Raw genomic sequence first — 22,655 nt, 5'->3', positions numbered from 1 at the left:
CGGTGGTTTGCCATTTTCTTCTCAGGGGTTACCCTCTTTTCCCTTTGCATCTATTTTTAAGTTTCTGCAATGCCAGGTCAGCACGAGATGCTACTGATATAGCCCTCCCTGGGCTGGATGTAGATGAGGCACTGAGGCGCTTATTAGTTGGATGGGTGGACTGGGTACTCAAGTAAAAGTGGGTAAGATTTTTTTTTTTAGGGCAAAGTACTCTTGGGAAAAAAAAAGTGACATGAATTGGCATGACCATTCAGGAAGAAAGATGGTCTGGTTGGAAAGCAGGCTCAGGGAGGGAAGAGGGAAGAAATGGAGGACCAGATCATGGAAGATCTAACAGATGTCTCATTGACATCTCAGATTCAACATACATACCCCAAGCCAAATTTGGATTTCCCATGTGCTCTTCCCCTAAAAGGGAACACCGTTCCTCCAGTTGTTCAGGCCCCAAACCTTGGACTCCTGTTTCACTCCCTGCTTCGCTTCTATGCCACATTTTAATTTTAGTAAATCCTTCTGACTCCACATTCAAAGTATCTCCAGAATCTAACAGATTTCCCTGGCTTCCTCTGCCTCCACCCCCAACTAAGCTATCTTCCCCCTCCTGAATTATTGCCCCCCAAACTCCCTAAAACCAAACAGGGCTCCTTGCTTTCACCCTTGCTGCCCTGGGGGTCTGTTCACAACAGTGTCGCTGGAGTGGCTGAAACACAAGACAGGCCTCTAGTGGCTTCCCACCTTGGTGAAAGCCAGAGTCCTTACCGTAGCCTCAGCTCCAGCATTCTTGCCTCCTTGCTGCTTCTGGAACATGCCACACATCTGTCTTGATAAACCTGCTAGTTATTGCCTTTGCCTGGACATTGTTTCAGATAGCTGCAAGGCTTGCTCCCTGTCTTCTCTTTGGTTTCTTTTTCTTTTTTAATTTGAGGTGGAGGCTCACTCTGTCGCCCAAGCTGGACTGCAGTGGCGTGATCTTGGGTCACTGCAACCTCCACCTGCCGGGTTCAGGTGAATCTCCTGCCTCAGCCTCCCGAGTAGTGGGGACTACAGGTACGTGCCAGTACACCCGGCTAATTTTTATATTTTTTAGTAGATAACGGGGTTTCACTGTGTTGGCTAGGCTGATCTTGAATTCCCAACCTCAAGTGATCAGCTCGCTTGCCTTGGCCTCCCAAAGTCCTGGGATACAGGCGTGAGCCACCACACTGGGCCTTTCCCTTTGGTTTATACTTAGATGTTGTCACTTTAGTAGAGGGGTGTCCCCGGAATAGAATTTTCCATCCCCGGCCTTCTCTCTCATGGCTGACAATAAGTAGGAAGCAAGCTACCAAGCAGCAGGCTACTGCTGCCTACAAGTGTACATAGGTATCTGCCTGTCCCCGTCACTGGGCATCAGCTCCAGGCGAGCAGGGCTTTCCCCTCTGTTTCAGTCACTGCCATGTCCTCGCCTAAGAGAGTGTCTGGCACCCAGTAGGTGCTCGTTGAGTTACTCATTGATTAAAAAGCCTGGAAAACCAGGCTGTGTCATGAAGATAATAGGCAGCCACTGAGGTCTTACTGCAGGAGAACAAGGAAAGCTCAGCTCTGTGTAGATTGCCGGACCTAAATTTTGTGGGATCCGCCTTTCAAACCTAAGAGGCGAGCACCCCTGCCAGCTTTGCACTTGGAGCCCCCTCTGTCATTTTTTTTGTTGACTTAAAAGCTGTTTTGTGAACCCAGCATAATGGCACTTCTTAAACTTGTAGAAAAAGGGTGTTTCTTACCTATTTCTTTCAACACATCCCGTTGCCTCACCTGGAGAGGCAACTGTCCTCTGTAAAGTGAAAGACTGTAATGGTGGCCATGTAGAAACTAATATTCCAGAAGGAGAGAGCTCCAAGAAGGGGATTCCAGTGAACCATGTGTACGCTGTGTTTGAGAGACGTTAGTTCCCCACGGAGAAGGGATGGGTAGTCTGTGCTTCGGGGGTCTAAGGAAGGCTTCCTGCAGGTGCTGGTACCTCCTTAGGTCTGGGGTGGTTCCTTCTAGGTTTCCTTACCCTGCCTGCATCGCCTCTGCCTCTTATGACCTCTGTGCAAAGACTGGGAAGGGTCACCCCCAGTGCCTGTGAACGAACCTGTTTGTGATTCTAAACAAGGCACGGGACCATCCTACAATAAAAAATTACCTAGCCTAAAATGCTGGTAGTGCCAGTGGTCCCTGTTTAGAAAAAAAAAAAAAAAAAACTTTTGCCTCACAACAGAGGCCCTCTTGTGTGCTGCCAGGCAGCCAGCAGATTTGCTATGCAGGCAAGTTTGGGGCCTGCTTTTTAAAGTATCCAGTTCCTAGATTCCAGAACTAAAATGCACATTTGGAAAAGTGATGTCTATGAAATTGAGTTTCCGGGAGTGCAAGGTTTGGAGCAATTTGACACTGCTGGGAACCAAGCACAGTGTCAGTGGACTTTTCTCCTTGAACAGGGGGCAGACCAAGTGGGGGGTTGGGGAGGGCATTGGGCTCACTCTTGGTTTCCGTTGGTGTGACCTGCCACCATTCACATGCAGAGGACTCCCCTGTGTTTCCTGCGGGTTGGGGGTAATGGTGGCACGACAGAGGGCTTGAGGACTGACGTAGCTGCTTCTCTGGAATTGCACACCTGCTGAGTCCCTGCATGTATCCAGATGGCCATTGGCCTGTGGGGGTGCAGGATGGAGGCCCTGCCCGCGTGGAGCTCACTGTCCTGGGTGGGAGTGAAATCAACTCTTAAGTGGCAGAAGGAAGTGGTGCATTGGATTATCACCTGGGCGCAAACGAGCTGGCAGCAGCGCCTGCCAGGTGCAGAGCCAGGAACCTCTAGGCCTTCAGTCTGACCGCCTGACGGCAGGGGAAGCAGAGGGCGGTGGGGGGCCTTCATCTCAGGAGAATCTGAGTGGCTGCAGGTGCCAGTCAGGACGCCGGGCTCCTGCAGGTGGGACCACATCTGGGAGGACTGAAGGGCTGGGTGCTTATGGGCTGTGACTGTGGCACTGAGCGTGAGGGGAGTGGACAAGACCGAGGCTGGGAGGTCCTGGTGTGCAGTGGTGGCAGGTGGCTCACGCAGCCCTACCATAGCCCAGCCCTGCTCTGAAGGCCACTGGAGCCATTCAGAGGTCTCACAGACAAATAATCAGATCAAGCCTACGGTAAGGAGAAGTTCTATATCTAAGATCTGAGTCAGGGAAGCCAATTAGGAAGCTGCTCAAAGATGAAGGCATCAACGCAGGTCCCCGTTGCATGGTGAAGCCATCTCTGGCTCTCACGTTTCCCACACACGTTCACTAAGCCCCTGTCTTGGCAAGCCATACCCTAAGCCACAGAGGACCAGGATTAAGATCAGTGATTTTCAGGGAGGGGTGGTTTTCCCCCCACCTCTTTCCCCTGAGGGATATCTGGCAATGTTTGCAGACATTTTTGTGCCACTGGTATCTGAAGTCAGGGATGTGGCCAAACATCCTACAAGGTACATGGCCATCCTTCCACAAAGAACTGTCCAGCCCCAAATGCCAGTGGTACCAAGGTTGAAAACTCTGGTAAAGAACCTTCGAAGGCACCAGGTTACGTGTTTCAAAAGAACAATGCCCTGGGAATGTGAGGGAGGAGCCAGCTGTGCCACAGAGCGGGGACAGCTGCTGGAGAAGCAGCACATTTGAGTTGGGTCTTGAAGGATGAATAAGACTTCTCCAAGAGGAGTGTGGAGACACACGGCAGAGGTGGGGAGAGACCAGGCAGGAAACAGCATGTGTACCTGGGTCGTCTCAGCCCCACTGTGGCCTCCTGTGGGTTGCTTTTGGTACATTTCTTGCCCTGTTGGAGGTAAGGGGAGGGATACTGAAGCCATCTTTGAAGTAAGAGAAAAGGTTTAGCCTCATGCTTAAGAGTAGTGGAGAGATGGCCTTGCCCAAGAGTAGTTGGAGATGCTTCTTTGGAGCGTGACCTCCACCTTCTGCAAGGCCCGTGTTAGGGACAGCTGTGGACACAGGACAGGGCCCTGTGTGCATCTCTTCACCATCTCAGTGATGGGCGGGCACTCCCTGCCCTGGCAGTGTGCCTGCTCCTTAGACCTGTGGGTCGTTAGCTTTGGTCACCTTGCTTGTCACTTCTACGTATGGGTCCTGCCTGCTCTCCAGGGTCTTACCCAGAGAAAGGCCAACATCTCACTCCTACCCCCGCCCCACTGTCCAATCCGGTGCATACCCCTGAGCACCTCTCTGTTCTTTGCTGAGTGTATTTTGTGCTGGTCTGTGGCTGACACTTGGTGTGCTTGTCTCTTCTGTTTCTATGCCTGCGAGAGTGGGAGGAATGTTATCATGGAATCAGTGTAAGATTTAACGGAGCTAATTCGTAAAGCATCTTCAGAAGGTTGTCTGGGCCCTGGCGGGGACCTCTGCTTTTGTCTTCATGACTGCCCTGTTGGGTGGATGCCCTCATCTCTCTTTTGAGAGGTGAGGATGCTGAACCTCTGGAAGGTGCTGGGATTTGAACCCTGGTGGGCCCTGGGTGGGGAGTAGGAGAGGGGAAGACTGAAAAGGGAGGTGGTGGTGTCCTGCTCACACGTAGTCCAGTGAGGGGTGCTGCTGTGCAGGACCCCACGGTGAGTACCCCCAGGCCTGTTTCAAGGCATCTGAGGCCGAGCTGGAAGGCAGGAAGGGAAAGTCGTTCAGGGCATGGCGGCCTGTGAGTGACCACCCCGTCCTCAGCCAGCTCAAGGAGCTGCCTGTACACTGTTCGGAAGCACACAGCTGGTTGGCCAGTGCAGACTTTATTCTCTGCGTTAAAGAATCACACTAACATTGGGACCAACTGTAAGGAACAGAACAAAACCACAGGGAGGAGTAAAGGCCGCCACAGATGGTCCCTGATTTGCAGTGACGTGACCTGGGGTGGCGTGAAGCTGTTGAGCATTCGTTACTTCCCTTGACTCACCGTGGTGTTAGTTACATACTCATAACCCATAGTGAGTCAGGAGCAGCTGGCCCGGAGTTAAGGTCTGGCGCTGCCACTTGACAGCTGGGTGGCCTGGGGCATATCACCCAGTGTCTGCCTTGGTTTCTTTGTCATGTGGGATTATGAGGTTACCTTCCTTACAGCAGGTGTTGTGAGGTTTCAAAGAGAATCCACTGAGGGGCCCACCCAAGGCCTGTCTGAGAGTGAATAGTAAGTGGGCAGTGGGGATTTGTTTCTTCATAAACAGCTACCAGGCTCCAGCCAAGTTCTGGTCTTTGTGGGTATTTGGCAGCTGCAGTGGTGCATCAAGTGTGAACCTTCCCCACTGTGGGGTCCACGTAGTGCAGAAGGCAGGTGGGGCACAAATGATGTGTAGTCCAAGGTGGAAAGTAGTGAGGGCAGTGGGGTGGGAGTCAGGAAAGGTGGGGGTTCAGGGTGAGAGAGATCATTTCTAGCTTGGAGCATCAGGGAACGCTTCTTAGAGGAGATGCCCTTTGCCTGGGCCTTAGAAGATAATTAGGAGACGGCATTGTGTTGCAGAAGTTTACATTCCTGCTTTAGAGCTGAGGTGTTTTGCTGTCATTCAGCCTTGGCCTTAGTTTGTAGTCACCAGTGAACAGAAGGGCCCTGGCCAGTTATATTTGCACAGGTCAGTTACAGCAGTAACGGCTTTCAGCCTCTGTTGCTTGCAGGAACTTGGAGTATTTACAAAGCCAGTGCCTTGACTGGAAGCTCATGCTCACTTGGCCTGGGTGGACCATGGAGGACACCTGAGACTTTCTCTGGGGTTCCCGGGGACAGTCAGCAGCTAAAGGAGAGCACAGGAGGCCCCTTCATCAGTGTTGTGTCGTCGACTGCTGAAATGTTTTTTGCTTGGGCAGGTATCTCCAACCTTCTAGCATGTTCCATCAGGTTCACTGTGGGCCAGGAGCTGAGATACCAGTGCCAAGCCTTGAGACCCAAGCCCCAGGACCCAGGGTCATCACAGCCTGCCTGTAAATTGCAGTAGTGACCTCTGGCCCCTTCGTCACCACCTGAGACTGGGAGGACATAGGAAAGTAAGAGAGCTTTGAGGGGCTCAGGGCTCACTAATTGTAAGTGTTGCTGCCTGGGGCATAGCAGAGTTACGTAAGTGTCGCTTCTGTGTGCTTGTTTGCATGACCTGTGTATTATAGCGAGTCTCAAAAGCGGCACAGAAATTGTACAGGTGCTGGGGGGGAGTTTGTTTAGGTTTGCCATTCACCAGGATTCTCAGAAAAAGACCAGCTATTCCTGGGCAGGATGCCTCTGCACAGGTGGGAGGTGGAGGCTGGTGGGACCTGAGCATAGTGTGACAGAGTAGAATGGCCTCCCGGGGTCAAGTCCAAAGCTTCTGCTTCAAATGGGCAACACTGGGCCTTGAACCAGGCCTTGTGTTGACAGGGCTGGGTGCTGTTACATGCTGTCACTTGCCGAAGTCCGTGGGTCCTGGGTCTGCATCGCATGTGTGACTCCTTGATTGCTGGCTGGTGTCCTTCATGTCCTCAGAGGCCCCTGGCCTCCTCCAGGGGTGGTGGCAGAATTCTGGGGCTTGTCTCGAGGTCTTGTCCCAGCCCTAGCTCTGGCCCTCACAGGCCCTGGCCCCCAGGTGTGGAGGCCACTGGGGAAGGGGTCTGGGGCCAGCAAGGTAGAGGGGCTGCACCTGTTCTATCCTCGAGGGTGGGGGTGAGGGGCCGTGGGTTGGGGTAGTCAGCCCAAGGAGTGTCTGGCAACATCAGGGCGGCAGCAGGGTAGCCATGAGTGGGCTGAAGCCTGGAGGGAGCTCAGGAAGGGTGGGTTGCAAGCTGGACCGTGAGGTAATCAGGGTCAGGATTTGAATACTACCGGCTTGGCGGAGGGTGGAGATGCATTCCAAAGCAGTTATCGCTCTTCCCAGGAGGAACAGGAGGACTGCATTGAAAATGGTGGAGGTAAAAGAGAAGGTGGGTTGGGAGTTGGCAAGGAAAACTGGGCAGGCCTGTGGTGAGGACTGAATGACAGCCTCCCACTGCCAGAGCTGGCCCAGCCTGCAGCAGCACAAGAAGCAAGCCCGGGAGGAGGGGTGTCCCTGAGTGGGCAACTCCAAGGTTGCTCATGGTGGTCTCCCCCAGGCCCCCAGGGAGATGGGGAGACGGAACTTTTGCCTACAGTAGCACTGGGGCTCCTGGAATTGGCATCCTGCCCTCCCTGTCTCGTTTTCCCCATTCCAGAGTTTTTCCCCAAATAAGTTTTTCAACCCCCAATCTCATTCTTCCCCAAGATGGCAGGAGGGGGAGGAGGCTGGGGAGAGAGGGGCACACTGAGGGTATCAAGGTGCCATCTCGACCCAGCTGATGGGGACAGAGCCTCACAGGCCGAGTGACACGTGGGGGTGGGAGATATCTTTCTGGGTGTAGTAAGCAGCCTCCCTCTGCGAGCTGAGGAGCTGGGGAGGAGGCTGCTCTGACTCAGATGTAAGTCATTATCTGCAGCTTGGAGTATCTCAGCCCCCACCGCTGACCCAGTTGTATTTAGAATACAAACGAGAGTGAGTGATTCATCAGCTGGCAGGATTCTGGTGCCCTTTGGGGTTTTTACACACAGCCCTGACCATTTAGGGGAAGGAATTTTTAGGGGCAGAACTTCCTCTCATGCCCCTGCCTAGTCATCTTCCATCTCTGGATGCCCTCCCCAGCAGAAGGCCCATGGGAGCCCCACCCCTTCTACGGCAGCGCAGCCTGGGGAGGAGGTCGCCCAGGCTGGGAAAGCCCATGAGGCCATCTGTCTGGCGGGATGGGCAGGTGCCCCTGTATGTGAGCGCGAGACCTCCCCCATCCCCAGTCAGCTGTGAGTGGACACTGAACAGGGTCTTGGAGGGACTGCCTGTTAACTGGATCATTTTCTTGCCAGGTGCTTTGGGTAGGGATTTGTCAGTGTCAGAATATGAAGGACTGATTGGAGTGGGAGAGGGTTGGATTGGGCAGACATTTAATAAATAACCAGCATCTTAGTTTTATTGAGGTGTACTTTAGATACAGTAGAATTTGTCTGTATTCAGTGTGTGGCTTGGATCTTGACAGATATCTATATAGTCTCATAACCATCACCCCTGTCATGACAGAACATTCCCGTCACTCTGGAAGGTGCCCCCCCGACCCCTTCCACCCTCGCCCCCAGCAGCTGCTTATCTGCTTTCTGTCATTAGGGTTGCCTTTTCTAAAATCTTCTTTCATATGAAGTGAGAGGCAATGTGTAGTCTTTTCTGTCTGGCTTTTTCACTTTGCATAACATGTTGGAGATTGATAGCTGGTGTTGAGTGCATTTGCACTTTGTCCCTTTTTATCACTGAGCAGTGCAGTGTGTTGCATGTTTCTCTGTTCACCTGTTGATGGATATTTGGGTATTTCCAGTTTTTGGCCATTGCAAAGAAAGCTTCTGTGAACATTGCTCCCGTGTCTTTTGGTGGACACATGCTTCCATTTCTCCAGGGCAGATACCTAGGAGTGGGGTTGCTGGTGTTCAGTGTGAGTAGTGTCTGTTTAGGTTTATAAATACCAACTGTACCATTTTGCATTTCCACCAGCAGTGTGAACATTCCAGTGTCCCCACCCCTCTACCCTTGCCAGCAATTGGTGACATCAGTCTTTTCTTTTTATTGATTGTAGTGAGTATGGAGTGGTATTCTGTTGTAGTTTTGACTTGCATTTCCCAAGACTAATGACACTGAGCGGTTTTTCATGTGCTTACTTGTCATTGATAATATCTTCTTTGGATAGACACCTTGATACATTCTAATTTCACTGGCAAACGATTATCCCAAAATGGATTAATTTATGACTAGTGTCTATTATATCACATCATGCTGTGTTAAGTCTTAGGGATGAAAGAGAAGGTCTGTGTAAACTTCTTTTTTTCTCCCCAAAACCACTTATTGAGATGGCTAGTGAGATAAAGGTCATGTTAAGCAGGGCACAGCAGAGTTGGAGGAGATGGACAGGAATGCTAGGGACTATGATGTGTGTTGTGCCATCCCTGTGGACACGTTAAATGATCTGGAAGCACAGAAGAGTGATACGGATAGCTTGGGCCATACTTGGAGGCTTCATGGAGGAGGGAACGCTTCCGGTAGGCCTGATGGGTAAGTGGGTGTCCGCAGGCAGGGAGAGGTGCTGGCCGAGGGCACAAACTACACAGAGACGTGGAGCTTAAACAGGATGGCAGATGGGCAGGAATCAGGGTGCGTACTTCTGTGGTCTCAGTCTTTTGAGATGGGGGCAGTGTGGGGATCTTGTGACCTGGAGGCGCCTCAGGTCTTGAGGAGGGGTCTAAGGGAGATGAGGGGTGGGGTGGCAGCAGGTGGGGTCATGCTAGGGGTGCCCGGGCAGCCTCACAGGAATCTGATGTGTCCTAAGCCACAAGCCGGCGGGAAGCTGCCTCTTTCAAAGAGCACTTGGTTTGTAAAAAGCTGACAGCAGGTATCAGAGATTAGATGGCCATGTCTTTATACCCTCCTGAAAGAAAGCTTCACTGTGGAGACAGATTGAGAGCAGCCCAGTGTGTGTGTGTTTCTGTTTCACTGAGGCCTCGCGTGTGTGTGTGTGTGCCGGGAGGGAGGTGCAGGGATCTACTTTTAGCACATTACATGTTGAAACCTCATTGCTGAAGATGCTTCTAGTCTCAAATGTTGGCCCCATTTTTGCCACAAAGTCCACCCAGCCTTTGATCTGTGCTATGAAAGGGAGTGGGGAATCGACTTTCCTTTCCAAACCCAGGTTTTTGATAGAGAGGGCTCCCACAGCTTGTCCTGCTCTGCTCCTGCACAGCACAGCCAGGCGCCGAGTTTGGGGTCCAACATTGGCAGCCAGGAGAGCTGGTCCTAAACAGGAAAGAGAATAGGCATTGGAATGAATGCGGCTTCCCACAAATGGGAGGGATTAGAACCAGGGCTTCTTGCTCTAATCCAACTTTTGTGTATGTGTTTCACTGGTACGTTTGTTCTGTATTATGGAAAGTACAGAAAAGCAGAAAAGGAAAAAAATCACCTTGTTGCACAATCATAAACTAAAGAAAATGAATTAAAGTAACATAAAATTCTATCACCCAGAGATAGGTAGGCAGGCAGTAGGTATGTAGGCAAGTGGTATGCTTCTGCGATTTTCTGCATGGTTTTAGCTTCAGTGTTTCTTTGTACACCCCTTTCACCCCAAATCTGTTGATGTGGAGAGCTGGAAGCTTGACTGCTTCTCCATTCCTTCTGTTCATTCTGGGGTCTCCTCCTGCAGAACCCAGCCCTTGCTGACATCTACACGGAACACGCCCATCAGGTGGTGGTGGCCAAGTATGCGCCCAGCGGATTCTACATTGCCTCCGGAGGTACTGTATGGGGCAAGGCTCGTGGACACCTGTGGGGGCCTGGGTGGCGCTCAGGGCCCAGGGCAAAGCTGGGCTTCTGGCCTTGGGAGAGTGGGGGGTGGGGGGTGGGGGGTGGGGGAGCAGGCTGGGGGTGGTGAGTTAGTTGAGGGGAGCCAGTATAATTAGTTTCATCTGAGGCTGACAAGGACTGTGTAAGCCAGGCTTGTCCAACCGGCGGCCCATGGGCTGCGTGTGGCCCCGGACGGCTTTGAATGCAGCCTGACACAAATTCGTAAACTTTTTAAAACAGGTTTTTTTTCTTTTCTTTTCTCTTTTCTTTTCAAGCTCATCAGCTATCATTAGTATTAGCATATTTTATCTGTGGCCCAGGGAAGCCAAAAGATTGAACTACCCCTGGTATAAGCTACCAAAATGCCCCTTTTCAAAACTGGCCTTAGTTCTAGAACAGAAAGGACACTTTCTAGTTTGTAGTGTTCCAGTTAGTTCCAGCTTGGAGGTCAGCAGAAATGCCACCATGAGGTTGGCCAGGAACCTCTTGCGGGAAGCCATGGCATTGTATGTTGGAGCCTGTGTGGGCCGTGTGTGTGTGTGTGTGTGTGTGTGTGTGCCGTGTGTGTGTGTGTGTGTGTGTGTGTGTATGGATGTTTTGTATCATCCTTACCCACTGCTGTGTGTGTGTGTGTGTGTGTGTGTGTGTGTGTGTGTGAATGGATGTTTTGTTTTGTATCATCCTTACCCACTGCTCCTTTCCCAGTGCTAGCACGATGCTGGCCTCCACGCCAGCGCTCACGTTTTATTTGTGGACTGGGCCTTTGCTCTCTGCAGCCTGAACTTTTGTGTCGCTCAGTGGGAGGCTAGGCAGAGACAGAGGTGGAGAGATCTTTCCTCTTGAAGGATATTTTTTTATTCACTTAGTTCTTTGACGCAGAGCTTTTCCTGTATACAGATGGGAACAAGAGGCACAGGAGTGAAAGTGGTACCCCTTCTAGAGTGGTGCCCACTCATTCATTCACTCACTCATTCATTCATAAGCTCAACAGATACTTACCGCCTGCCTTGCCTAGCCATCTGCAGCCCAGGGAGGCCAAGTGAGTAAGCTGATGTGGGCCTCGTCAGCCTCTCTGGAGAGTGACGGCTATGACCAAATTGCTGAGAGAGCTAAGCAGCCAGCAGGGGAGGGCGGGACTCACGCACGCCATGGCCCTCTGCTTGTATCATCCTGCGTGTGCACAGCAGCCTGTCCTGAAGGGTGTATGGGAGATGGTGGGCCTTGGGGTTGGGGAAGACCTGGGTTCGGCTCTGTCTTAGTCTGCTTTGTGCTCACAGGCTGGGTAATTTACAACTAAGACAAATGTATTGGCTCATAGTTCTTGGGGCTGGGCAGTTGGACAGCAGGGGCCGTTGGACAGCAGGGGCCGGTATCTGTCAAGGGCCTTTTTCTGTGTCAGTCCATGGCAGAAGAGCAAAGAGAAGGCGAGAGAGAGAAAAGGGGCTGGGCTTGTCCTTTTATCGGGAAGCCACTCGTTTCATAATACCCATTCCTGAGGGCAGAGCCCTCCTGGCCTAATCACCTCTCCATAGGCCGCCTCTGGTGCATTGGGGATTAAGTTTCCAGCACATGGTTTTGGGGGGGCACACTCAGACCATGGCAGCCTCTTACTGGCGGCGTAGCCTTAGTTGAGTAACTCACCTTCCTGGGCCCCAATTTTCTCCTCCAAACTGGGGCTGCTAGTGCCTGCCTCGTAGGGTGTGGTGAAGGAGCCAGTAAGGCATGGACATGCCCAGCATGGCTGTTGCACTAATGGGTACTTACCCCCTGGGTGACCCATTACCTGTCACAAAACTGGGGCCCTGTTCTGATCAAGCCAGGCTGCCGGGTGAGCTGGCTGACTGCTGTTGGCGGTCAGCCGGGGTCACGGTGAAGGGTTGGGCCCGGAGTCTGGCTCATAGTAGGCATTTAATGGTTTTTGTGTTTAGATCTTCTCCAGCTCCATCTGTAAAACATGCTCTCATTTACATCCCATGATTTATTTAGCTCTGTGATTTATTTTTTCCCCAAGCCCTGCTTGCCAGCAAAAGTCTCTTCATTTAAAGCCCCAAGATTGGGCCCGAATGTCTTTTACATGTTTATCACGGAGCCGAGTGCTCTGAGAAGTGTCTTCTCAGGAGAGGAATGCAGATTTAAAGCCCCAAGATTTGGCCCGAATGTCTTTTACATGTTTAACACGGAGCCAAGTGCTCTGAGAAGTGTCTTCTCAGGAGAGGAATGCAGTTGGCGAGGGCCTCCACCCCTGCCTGGCACAGTGTCCCTGCCCTGTCAGCTGCAAGCTGCGAACCTGCGGGCCTAGGCCTGCCCTCTCTCCAGTCCCCAGAAGGGTGTCCAATGAGAGAATTCAATGGAAGGCTGTTGCGGAGACTGTTGCAAAGGAGAAACCACATACATAAGTGGCCATCGTGGGACGCTGTCCTCCCTGAAAAGTGCCCTGATTTTGTAGAGGAGCCAAGGGAGTTTGGGGCCATCCTCAGGTCCAGGTGTTCTTGGGCGAGATCACATTTTATGTTTCTAATACATTTCTTTGAATAGAGCGAAGCAATTGTTAAGGCTTACATTGATTGGAACATTTGCTGCAGAGATGAAGTGGGGCTAAAAATAGTGTGGTAGGGGGGTGGTTTGGAGGGAGGGGGCTGAGAAAGAGCTGTGCTGACCCAGTAAGTGGGTTGCCTGGCAGCTGGCCCCAGCCCTCTGTGGGATCTTTAGACCTTGTCAGTCTGACTGGTTCATGACTGCTGAAGCATTGAACCTTGGGAAGGGCTCCGCACCTGGGAGCCTCCGGCACTAAACACGACAGTCGGTCTGCCCTCTGGGAGCCCACATTCCCACGGGGCAGTCCTCAGTGCACGGGTCATTTCTGGGGCAGGCCCAGGCCTCCTTTTCCTGAGGTTATTTCCATGCTACTGTTCTGTCTGCCTTGGCGCTGGGGCCGTGGTTCCAGGCTGCCCTTGGGAGTCGGTGAGGGCCATGTGACAGGCATGTGGTTTGGCCTTAGGTAGGCTCAGGGCAGGCTTCCTGGAGGAAGGGGCCTCTTTCAGGGTGAGACGGCCTCTGCCTTGTCCTGAGAGCGTTGTCTTCTCCATGGGGCAGCATGGGCCCTGGGCGGGCCTGAGCACAGCAGACCATGCGGTCACATGTGCGTGTGTGAATGTGTGTCTGCATATGTGTGCATGTGTGGTCATGTGTGCATGTGTGGGTATGTATGCTCCTGAGTGTATGTGCATGTCCTTCCTGCACACACAGTGCTCCCCTCCAATGCTGCCAGCCTGTGGTGACTTCCTCTTCTGACCCCTTCTTCCCCCCCGGCCTCTTTTATCAGTGAAAGGACTTAACTGAGCAGATCTCCAGGTCACCTTTGGAACTCAGCTCAGGCAGCACAGCAGGTGGTCTTCCTGGACCTGGTGCAGAGAACTGGGCCCTTCTGGGACTCCCCTTAGTTAGTGCTGTTCACTGGATTTGGCATCTCCTCTTGCCTGTCCCCGCAGCTGGACTGAGAGCGGGACAGTCCTTATGTGCATCTCCCACATCTCAGAGCGTGGCTCAGTCTAGGCTCGGGCATCTTCGTGGCCTGTGTAGAGCCTCAGTTAATTCGTGGACTCGTTCCACCTGACTCGTAACGAGCTCTTGCTGTGCACTGAGGACTAGTTGGAGACTTCGCACGTGTTAACTCGCGGAACCTACAGCAGCCCTGTGAGTGGCTCTGTTATTTCCCCTCTTCTGGGTAAGGACACAGGCCATGTTGCTTGCTGAGCACCACAAAGCCTGTATGTGGCAGAGGCTGGATTTGAACCCAGGGCGCCTGCTCCCAAGGCCTGGCTCTTAGCTGCTGCCCTCCTTTGAGCTGCTCAGTTGCACCAAGAAAACAAAAGCTCTTTTCACTGGAAGCAGCTGTAGAGCTGTGGTGGTTGTTAACGTGGCCTGAGGATCCTCTTAAAAAGGCGCCTTTACCTGCTTAGCGGATGGGGCTGAGGTTTTAAAGTGTGAAGCCTTGAGAGTTAGTCTAGAATGCTCCCGTTTCTTCACGCCAACACAGTGCTCATTTGGAGAGGGTGTGTCGGGACTGGGACTTGGTACTTGGTGACAGGATCGTGGTGGGGGCTTGGGGGTACATGGCCCCCAGTGTTGCTTCTGTTACAATTGGCTGCCCACGCTCCGGTGAGAAGAGAATCAGCATCAAGTTCTGTGTGTAATTCTCCTTCCCCCGCAACACCCACCTGCTACTCTCACAAAAGAATCTTACGCTTGGATTCCTGTGCGTCGTGGAACTGCTCGGTGTGTGAGTGAGGCTGCCGATTTGCCAGGCAGCAGCACGCTGTTGGGAAGCTGCACAGGAAGCCGGGTCTGCAGGCCCAGGTGGAGGCCACCAGGCCATGCTGAGGCATCGCAGTGGGCAGCACGCTGCACCCTCACAGCTGTGCACCTCATTTCCAGAAGTCACTGCAGCAACTGCAAAGGAGAGGCAGATGTAGCCAGTGTCGTCCCATTCCACAAAGGAGGCCTGAGGCCCACACGTTATTCTGATGCCCCTACAAGAAAAGAAACACAGTGAGAAAACTAAACCGCTTCCTGGCATATTGGAGTTTGCCATCATGTGTCCCTGGGCTTTTTCTGATGCCTAAGCAGGGTTTGTTATCCAGATGATTTCTGACAAAATGCAGAGGCCCCGAATGGCAGGCCTCTGGATGCCACGGGCTCTGACTTAAGAGTGGCTGAATATTGTTGCCCTAAGACACGTTCTCTTCACTAGGCCTTTTCCTCTAGAAAGCCTAAGCAACCAGATGTGGTGCTGAGTGGGCCTATGGCCACGTGGCCCTGGCCCAGCAGTGACCTGTGGCTCTCCCCCCCCCCCCCCCCCACCCGCTGTGCCCCACAGATGTGTCTGGGAAGCTGAGGATCTGGGATACCACGCAGAAGGAGCACCTGTTGAAGTATGAGTACCAGCCTTTCGCTGGGAAGATCAAAGACATTGCTTGGACTGAAGACAGTAAGAGGATCGCCGTGGTCGGGGAAGGAAGGGAGAAGTGAGTCACTCCTCTCGGCCCCTCCCTGTCCTGTTCTTGTGGCTCATGGGTCCATGTGCCATGACCCTGGGAGAGGGACGTGCTGGTGTCTGTACTAACTTGAACTCGTGAGGGTTGAGCTCCCAGTAGGTGCCGGGCCCCATCAGGGCTGGCTGCAGCCCCAGGTAAGGTAGAACTCCACATCACACTGGGTTTGTCACCAGGGCCCAGCACTCTTGTATCTCCTCTGACGTCCTGAGTCCCTTGCCTCCTAGAACCCCAGCTCTCATGCCCACTTGCAGGCAGCAAGAAGGGGACAGAGTGAAAGAGCAACACCACTTCCATTTGGGGTCCCTCACAGCAGCTGCCCCGTGAAGCTGCCAGGGAGGCTGAACTGTTTCTTCCAGCTGGGCACCTCCCCCAAGGGTCCCTGATGGAGGAGGGAGGGGCAGTGGATGCTGGCTGGGTGGCACTGGGTGGCTACTGACCTCAGGGGCCTAGTGACTGGTGAGGTCAGTGCTGAAACCCAGGTTTTTTTAATTCAAGAGAGTCAGAGTCCCCCCCTGCAGCACCATGGCTGGCCATAAGCCCTTGAACTTGACAGTGGCATGTCTGTTCTTCACTGAATGGCACTTTCTCATACATGTTCTAGTAGGTGTTTTTCCATGGCTTTTCAAGTCATTCCTGTTGGTCTTAATTCCTTCTTTTTTCAGTAGCAAATAATAACTGAAACAGTGTTTTTGTTGAATGTCAGCCAAGAGCAGGGCATCTCATTCCTGTAGGGGATGGTAACTGTTCCCTCCCAATAGAACTGTAAGGAGAGCGGTGAACCCGTAAAGATAGCCCCGGGCCCTGTGGCATGGGGCCCCACGGACACACACATGTATCCCCTTCCTGAAGGCGCTGGCTTGTCCCATCTTGTTCTTGGGTCCTTTGGACAAATGCCTTGTGGAGCCAGAACCCCAGTGCTTCCCTCATTTGTCCCTGTGGCATTCTGAGCTGCCTGCTGACAGTCACTCCATCCTCTGTGTACTGGCAGCTCAGCTATCAGATTGCTTACCAGCCTTCTGGGATTGATTTTTTTTTTTTTGTCTTCCACCCTTGTCATTGGGTCAAGGTTTGGAGCAGTCTTCCTGTGGGATAGTGGCTCTTCTGTGGGTGAGATTACAGGACACAACAAAGTCATCAACAGCGTGGACATCAAGCAGAGCCGGCCATACCGGCTGGCCACGGGAAGCGATGATAACTGCGCAGCATTCTTTGAGGGACCCCCATTCAAGTTCAAGTTCACAATTGGCGTAAGTGAACTTACTTTTTGGGTGAAATTTGTGGTTTGTATATGAGGCTAGCAGAGGCTGAGCCTGTTTAGATGCTGATGGCAGAGACCACAGCGCATGCCACGTATGCCATGATACACAGAAGTGGGCTCCCAGGGGTGTGCAGAGAGAGGGAGGGCTCCCCCACCCAGCACTCGTCCTCCCCAGGCCCTCAGCTGGGCATGGATGGTTTCCACAAGGAAGGGCCCTGCCCTAGGATGATGTGTGCCTGTCGGGGGTTGGGGCAGGGATGTCCCTGAGGCTGTGTAACCAGGCAAGCATCTGGGGCTGGAGGTGCTCATTAGAGAGGGGAGTCTGCAGGGCCTGCTGTTAGCTGAGCCACCAAAGTGGCAGAGGAAAGGAGCTTGCAGGACATCCAAATTGGTCTCTCCTAGAGACAGCGAGGGCAGTGATGCTCCTGCAAAGTGACGAACGGTTAGAAGACTGAAAGATACTTCGTGGAAGAAATGTGCCAGAAATGCGGCAGGCTTTGGGTGTAGCTGGCAGCATCTCAGAGGCCCACGCCGTGCATGTGCCCCGCCTTAGACAGGCACCCAGGCCTTGCCAAGCCTCCTCACTTCTCCCTTCTGCAAGACGGGGGTGTGCGGGGGCCAGCAGCATCTGAGGGTTTTGACTATGAATTTGAAGTAGGAGAGCCACCTGGCAGGTTTGGAGCATCTCTGATGCCCATTTTCCTGCCCCAGCCTTGTCGGAGTGAGGGGAGGAGCCTAGCAGCGGGTCTCAGCACAACCCCACCACTCTGCCCCGGCTTTCCCCATCCTGCTTGTGCTTACGCTGAGGATGGACGAGAACAATGGACCCAGAAACACGCATTTTAGGACTATTGATGTCCTTGGAGGAGGTTGTGTTTGCAGATTGGACCAAGGTCTCGGGACTCCTTCTCTTGGAACCATCAGTGGTTTCACTGTCTGCCTCATGGAGGATTAATGAGATCATGTCCTTAAAGTGGCTCAGTGAGGAGCACTGTCCATTTTAGTGACATCATGCCATGAATCATAAATAGCCTGCACAGTGCAGCTGGAAAGGGCGAGGATGGGACCCACAAAGTGGGCAGAATTTCCAGAGACCGTTCTTGGCTTAGGGTACAGGAGAGCTTTCCAAGGATGCCCCGTTCGTAGTGAAACAGGCTTCATTTTGTCGTGGAGCTGCGGGGTGAGCTGGGCCTGGCTGGGCAGGTGAAAGCATAGGGAGGCTCCCTGTATGCAGCTGAACAAGCGGCAGCTCTCAGACTCTGCTCTTGTGGCTACCACCTAATGGGTAGGTAGTGGAGACCTGGCTATTTTGGGAGCTGTATTGAAGGCTGTGGCTTCAGGCCATGTTTCTTCGCTAGGGTGGAGGCACCGCAGAGCAGGGTGAGTAATGCTGAGTCAGCTGCACACCCTATCTCAGCCCAGGGCAGGAGGAAGCAGCTCAGAGGCTTCTGTGGTAGCCAGAAGCCGGCTGTGGGTGGGGGCTCCTTTGCCTGCCCTGGGAGGGATCATTTCCACTCTGCAGCTGTGCATTAAACCCAGCACAGGGTGCTCAGCAGGGTCAGGGGCTCCAGTTTGTTCCAGGGGTGGGCTGGAGCCTGCCTTCTTCACCAGGCTGCTGTGCCCCTGTGTGCTTGCTTGGGGACTTGGCCAGAACATTCTTTCTCTTTAGTTGTCCTTTCTAACTTCAGAAAGGACTTCACCCCACTGCCCTGGCCCAGGAGTGTTGGGTACAAATGTCTGCCCAGCTAGCCCAGCTCCAGGGTGGGTACCACCATGTGTCTTGAAGTCTTTTGTGGAACCCACAACCACGGGCCCTGCCTGAGGACCTAGGAGAAATAGAAAGGGCTGTGGCCTGGCACAGAGCTAGGTGGCTGTACCCCCCTCGGGTGAGTCATGCTTCTGGGCCTTCCCGGAAACAGGGTGACAGTGACCCTTGCATGCTGCACCCTCAGCCACAGGGAGGGTGTGAGAGGCAGCAGTGACCATCCACATGCTCAGGAGACATGTGCGGGCTCAACTGCCCACTCATAGGAAGGACAGGAAGGGTGCTCAGGGACCCCACACCTGCCCCCAAATACCTTCTGAGTTGCAGATACACTTCGGTGTGTATCTGCACTTAAGCCCTCCGGACCCCAGAGGAAAGCTGCAGTCGTGCTCTCCAGGACCAACCCCAAGACAAAGGGAGCGTGTGCAGGCTGGGAGAAGTGAGAGGAGGCGTGAGTGCTAACATGAGGCCCAGCCACAGTCGCCTTTGAGGACATGGTGGGCTGAGCATCGCTGGGTTTCCTCCCATATGTGGGCTCTTCTGATGCAGTCGGAAAGCCTGGGATGTGGAAGTTCTCAGGAATTAATTGAGCCTTTTATAGTAAAAGATTTTAAAACTATGTTTGGGCATTTTTCATTTTAGAGGGAATTAAGTTCCACTTACTGTGAAATCCACATAGCAGTGGTCTTTTTTCCCCAGATCTCTCATTCTGCAGCACATGACGGCTGAGTCTGGGCTGCCTTCGCCTCCGCACCGGTGCTCAGGCTGTGGTGGCCTTGCCTGCTGCCCCTCCCCTCCTGAGAATGAGCAGCTGTGGTGGCAACTCGGGCCTGTCTTCATCTGTGCCTTCCCCACCCACTCCCTGCAGAGGCCCCCTGTGGCCGGGACCAGGAAACTGCCCTGAGCTTGGGGGTGCAGAGGTGGGATGGCAGGTGTTTCCTTAGTTTCCTGGGTGGGAGAGGGACTGGCTGGCGTATGACTGCGGAGGGACCAGCTGGGTCGAGTTGGAGCTGCTGCCTTGAAAAGGAACAAGGCATGTTCTGAAGGCGTTTCAGTACAAGCTGAAGCAGAACTCCATGATGCTGTGCCTGAGCTGAAATGCAAGCAGCATTGCAGAGGAAAACAAGAGGGGCCCTGCCTGTGGGGTCCGGGAGGCCACCTTCATCTCGCCGGCCCATGTTAGGGGGTCACATGGCTTTTCCTTTTTGTTGAAGAGCCCATTGTGCAGAGCGAGTGTAGACTCCCAGCTCAGCTTGAGCCAGGCTCCCCTGTGTGCCCCTCGTCCTGAGGCACCGTAGCCCAGCTTTGGTCTTCGTTTGCCTGAGCCTGAATGAGGCTCCAGGAAGATGGGAGTGGAGGAACATTTGACCTGGAATAAGCCTGGGTGCCGGCTCATCCCTACCCAGTGACATTGAAGACACGGTGGGTGATCTGCGGAAGTAACTCCCGGGATCACAGGAGAACGGTTCTGAAAGGAGACCCTGGGCACAGTGGTCTCGGTCTTCAGTGCTGGCATTCTGCGAACCCAGGGGTAGGTTCCCCTCAGAGGGTCTGACCATGGCCTGAAAAAGGGAGGGTGGCGAGACCATCTCCCTGCCTTCCCCCATCTCACCCATGGGGATGTCTTCATGCCAGGCAGGGATGTCTTCATGCCAGGCAGGCTCCTGGGATAGGTAGTCCTGAATGGGTTTAAAGGCCCCACTGAGTTTCTCTCTGATGTCTGCCTTCACCATGCACATTACTTAGGCCAGGTTCTTTGCCTCTCTGGCCATCCGCTTCCTCCAGTCGGGTGAGCAGTTGGTTTGGTGGTCTAGGATGACCACACGGCCCCTCTGGAGTGTGGCTCACAGCTGTGTGCGTGTCCTAGGTCCCAGGAGTTGGTGGTGCACCGGATAGTTTGTGTCTAATGAAATGGTTACTTAGAGCAGCATGTCATTCTGGGGGCTCAGCCTTATGATGCAGAACTGACAACTCACTGCCAGATCTAACAAGCTGTGATTCTAGGTGGAAAAATGTTCAGCATTGAGGACTCCTGGGTTCCCTCACTGGGGTGCCACTGCTCTCTCTGTTCCATCGCCTCTGCCCTGCGGGGACCTCATACCTCACATGGTTCTCCCACTTGAGGCTGGAGCCAAGCAGGGCTAGAAACCTCAGCTGTGGCTGTTATCGGAAGTGCTGCCTTCCTGATAGATAAGGGGAATTTGAGTTCTAAACAGGCAAGGTTTCTGGTGGTTTTTCTTTTTCCTATTTCCTTACTCAAGACAGGGCAGAGAGCAGATGTTTCAGCCCTTCTGGCATGTATGGTGGCTGCCTGGGCCATGCCCCTGTGATGGGCGTGCAGGACCCCCTCCCTTGTCCTCAGCATGCGCCACCCCTCCTGTCGGCTGGCCTTGCTCTTCACTGGGCTGATGGCTGACTCCTGAGAACTGGGGGCTGACAGCAGGGAGGGTGACCTGGTCCAGGTCACGTGGCCAGTAGGTGCCCCAAGGACAGTTAGGATGAGCCTCTTGTCCCTTCATATGGTCCTTGTTCTCCAGGGAACATGGTGACTGAGCTGACCCGTCCCGGGTGACAGGAGAGGCAGGTGGGTGGGTCGCTCCTTCGTGCCCCTCAGCCCATCTAAAGTGGGCCGGGCTGCAGGGCTACCCCAGGGCACTTTGCAGGGAAGTCTGCTGGGAGGGATGGGTGGGCTGAAGGATGGGCCAGAGCCAGCCTCACAGGTCACGGTGTGTGTAAAGGTGTTTTGGGAACACCCACTGACCAAGGGTCACGGAGGCCCGTGCTGGGCTTGTGTGGGGTGGGACTGGGCACAGGGGACCGAGAGCCTGTCCCCTTCTACCAGCTCATAGGCATGTGAACAGCCTAAGGGTGGGCTTGTGGTCCTCTTGTGTACAGGGTCAGTTGAGGCTGGCGGGGAATGGGGTGGGCTCCCAGAGGGTTCCTGAGCTGACTAGGTAGGTAGTGAGCGTGTGTGTGCTGGAGACAGGCCAGCTGGGGCCTGCAGCGCTCTGTCGCTCTGTGATGTGGACATGGGTGTGGTACTTAATTATGGCCTCAGTGCTTCAAGCCTCAGTTTCCTCGGTGGTGAGAGGGAGCGTATTAGTGGGAGGGAGTGAGGATTGTGGGGAGGGGGGCTCGTTGATACGGGTCAGTCTTGGCTGTGTGTTGGCTGCGAGGGAAGGACAGGCAGGAGTGTGGACTGGACACCATGGGTTGTCCACCAGGGCTGAGGCTGGACTGAGACTGCTGCAGCCCCGCTGGTTGGCTGGGGTGGGACAGAGGCAAGGGGCCAGTGAGGGCAGCCTCAGGAAGCTGCTGCCCCTGAACTCCCCGGGAGGTTCCCCAAACCCTCTCCCTCTTTGTTCACTGGCCTGGCCTCCCTGTGGAAAGGGCTATTTTTAGCCCTCGCTTTTTTTGGTTAATGGGCTTTTCGCGGCTTCTCCCTTTGAAGGGGCTATTTCAGGAGCAGACATCAGTCTGCATTTGGACTCCTTGGCTCGAGGTGCAGGAAAAGGTGATGGGGATGAGCTACTCCAGGGGCATCTGCATCCCTGGACTGTGCCAGGCCCCTCCCTTGCCCCTGTTGGGTTCTGGGGCCAGGGAGGGACACATGACACCACTCTGCCAGAGCCTGTGGGAGGCGTCGGCAGAGGTGAACCACAGACTTGGATTTAGGGTCCTGGGGTTTGGGCGAGCAGGAATGTCCTCGCTTCTGGGACCTGGAACTGGAGTAGGAATGTCCATGTTTTGACCTCAGGGAGCCACTGAAATGGGCACTTGTTACAGGTTGGAATTGAACAGTGGCTGAATAGTTTTATCCATTTTGTAGCAAGAGCCATCAGCGTCCACTGTCCCACCCACTCATCTGGGCTTGGGTGATTCGGGCATTTGGGTGAGCTCTTTTGTCAGTTCTTAACTCATTCGTCAGAAGGACCCAGGGGTCAGCCAGGCCCAGCCATCTCCCTGGCCCTCTGCACTTCGAGGAAGCTCAGGCTGGCACGGAGGAGCCAGTGCGAAGTCAGCGGCAAGGCGGGGCTGTGCTGGCCAAGGAAGCGGAGTTGGGCAGCGAGAGCACTCGATGTGCTGGTCAGAGGTCTAGGATTCGAGCTGTGGTTATGTCATGGTCAAGGTTGTGTGACCTCATCTGGAAGGAGTGGTGGTGCATACACCCCTGTCCACCCCCCGCCCAACAGGGGGTCT

The 22,655-nt window shown here is 53.7% G+C and overlaps 1 protein-coding gene across 2 annotated transcripts in view; it reads left to right on the top strand.

The window, feature by feature from the left end:
- Positions 1-22,655, top strand: part of WDR1 (WD repeat domain 1) — a 42,863-nt gene that overhangs the window by 2,667 nt on the left and 17,541 nt on the right. For both annotated transcript variants that reach the window (XM_054484809.1, XM_063663523.1), the window contains exons 3-5: positions 10,239-10,329; positions 15,255-15,402; positions 16,499-16,679. In XM_054484809.1, coding sequence (XP_054340784.1) covers positions 10,239-10,329; positions 15,255-15,402; positions 16,499-16,679 — 420 coding nt within the window. The remainder of the gene's footprint in view (positions 1-10,238; positions 10,330-15,254; positions 15,403-16,498; positions 16,680-22,655) is intronic.

Source organism: Pongo pygmaeus, chromosome 3 (assembly GCF_028885625.2).
Source record: "Pongo pygmaeus isolate AG05252 chromosome 3, NHGRI_mPonPyg2-v2.0_pri, whole genome shotgun sequence".
Classification (NCBI taxonomy): Eukaryota; Metazoa; Chordata; class Mammalia; order Primates; family Hominidae; genus Pongo; species Pongo pygmaeus.
Note: the sequence above shows the minus strand (reverse complement) of the source record. Positions and strands in the feature narration are given on the sequence as shown.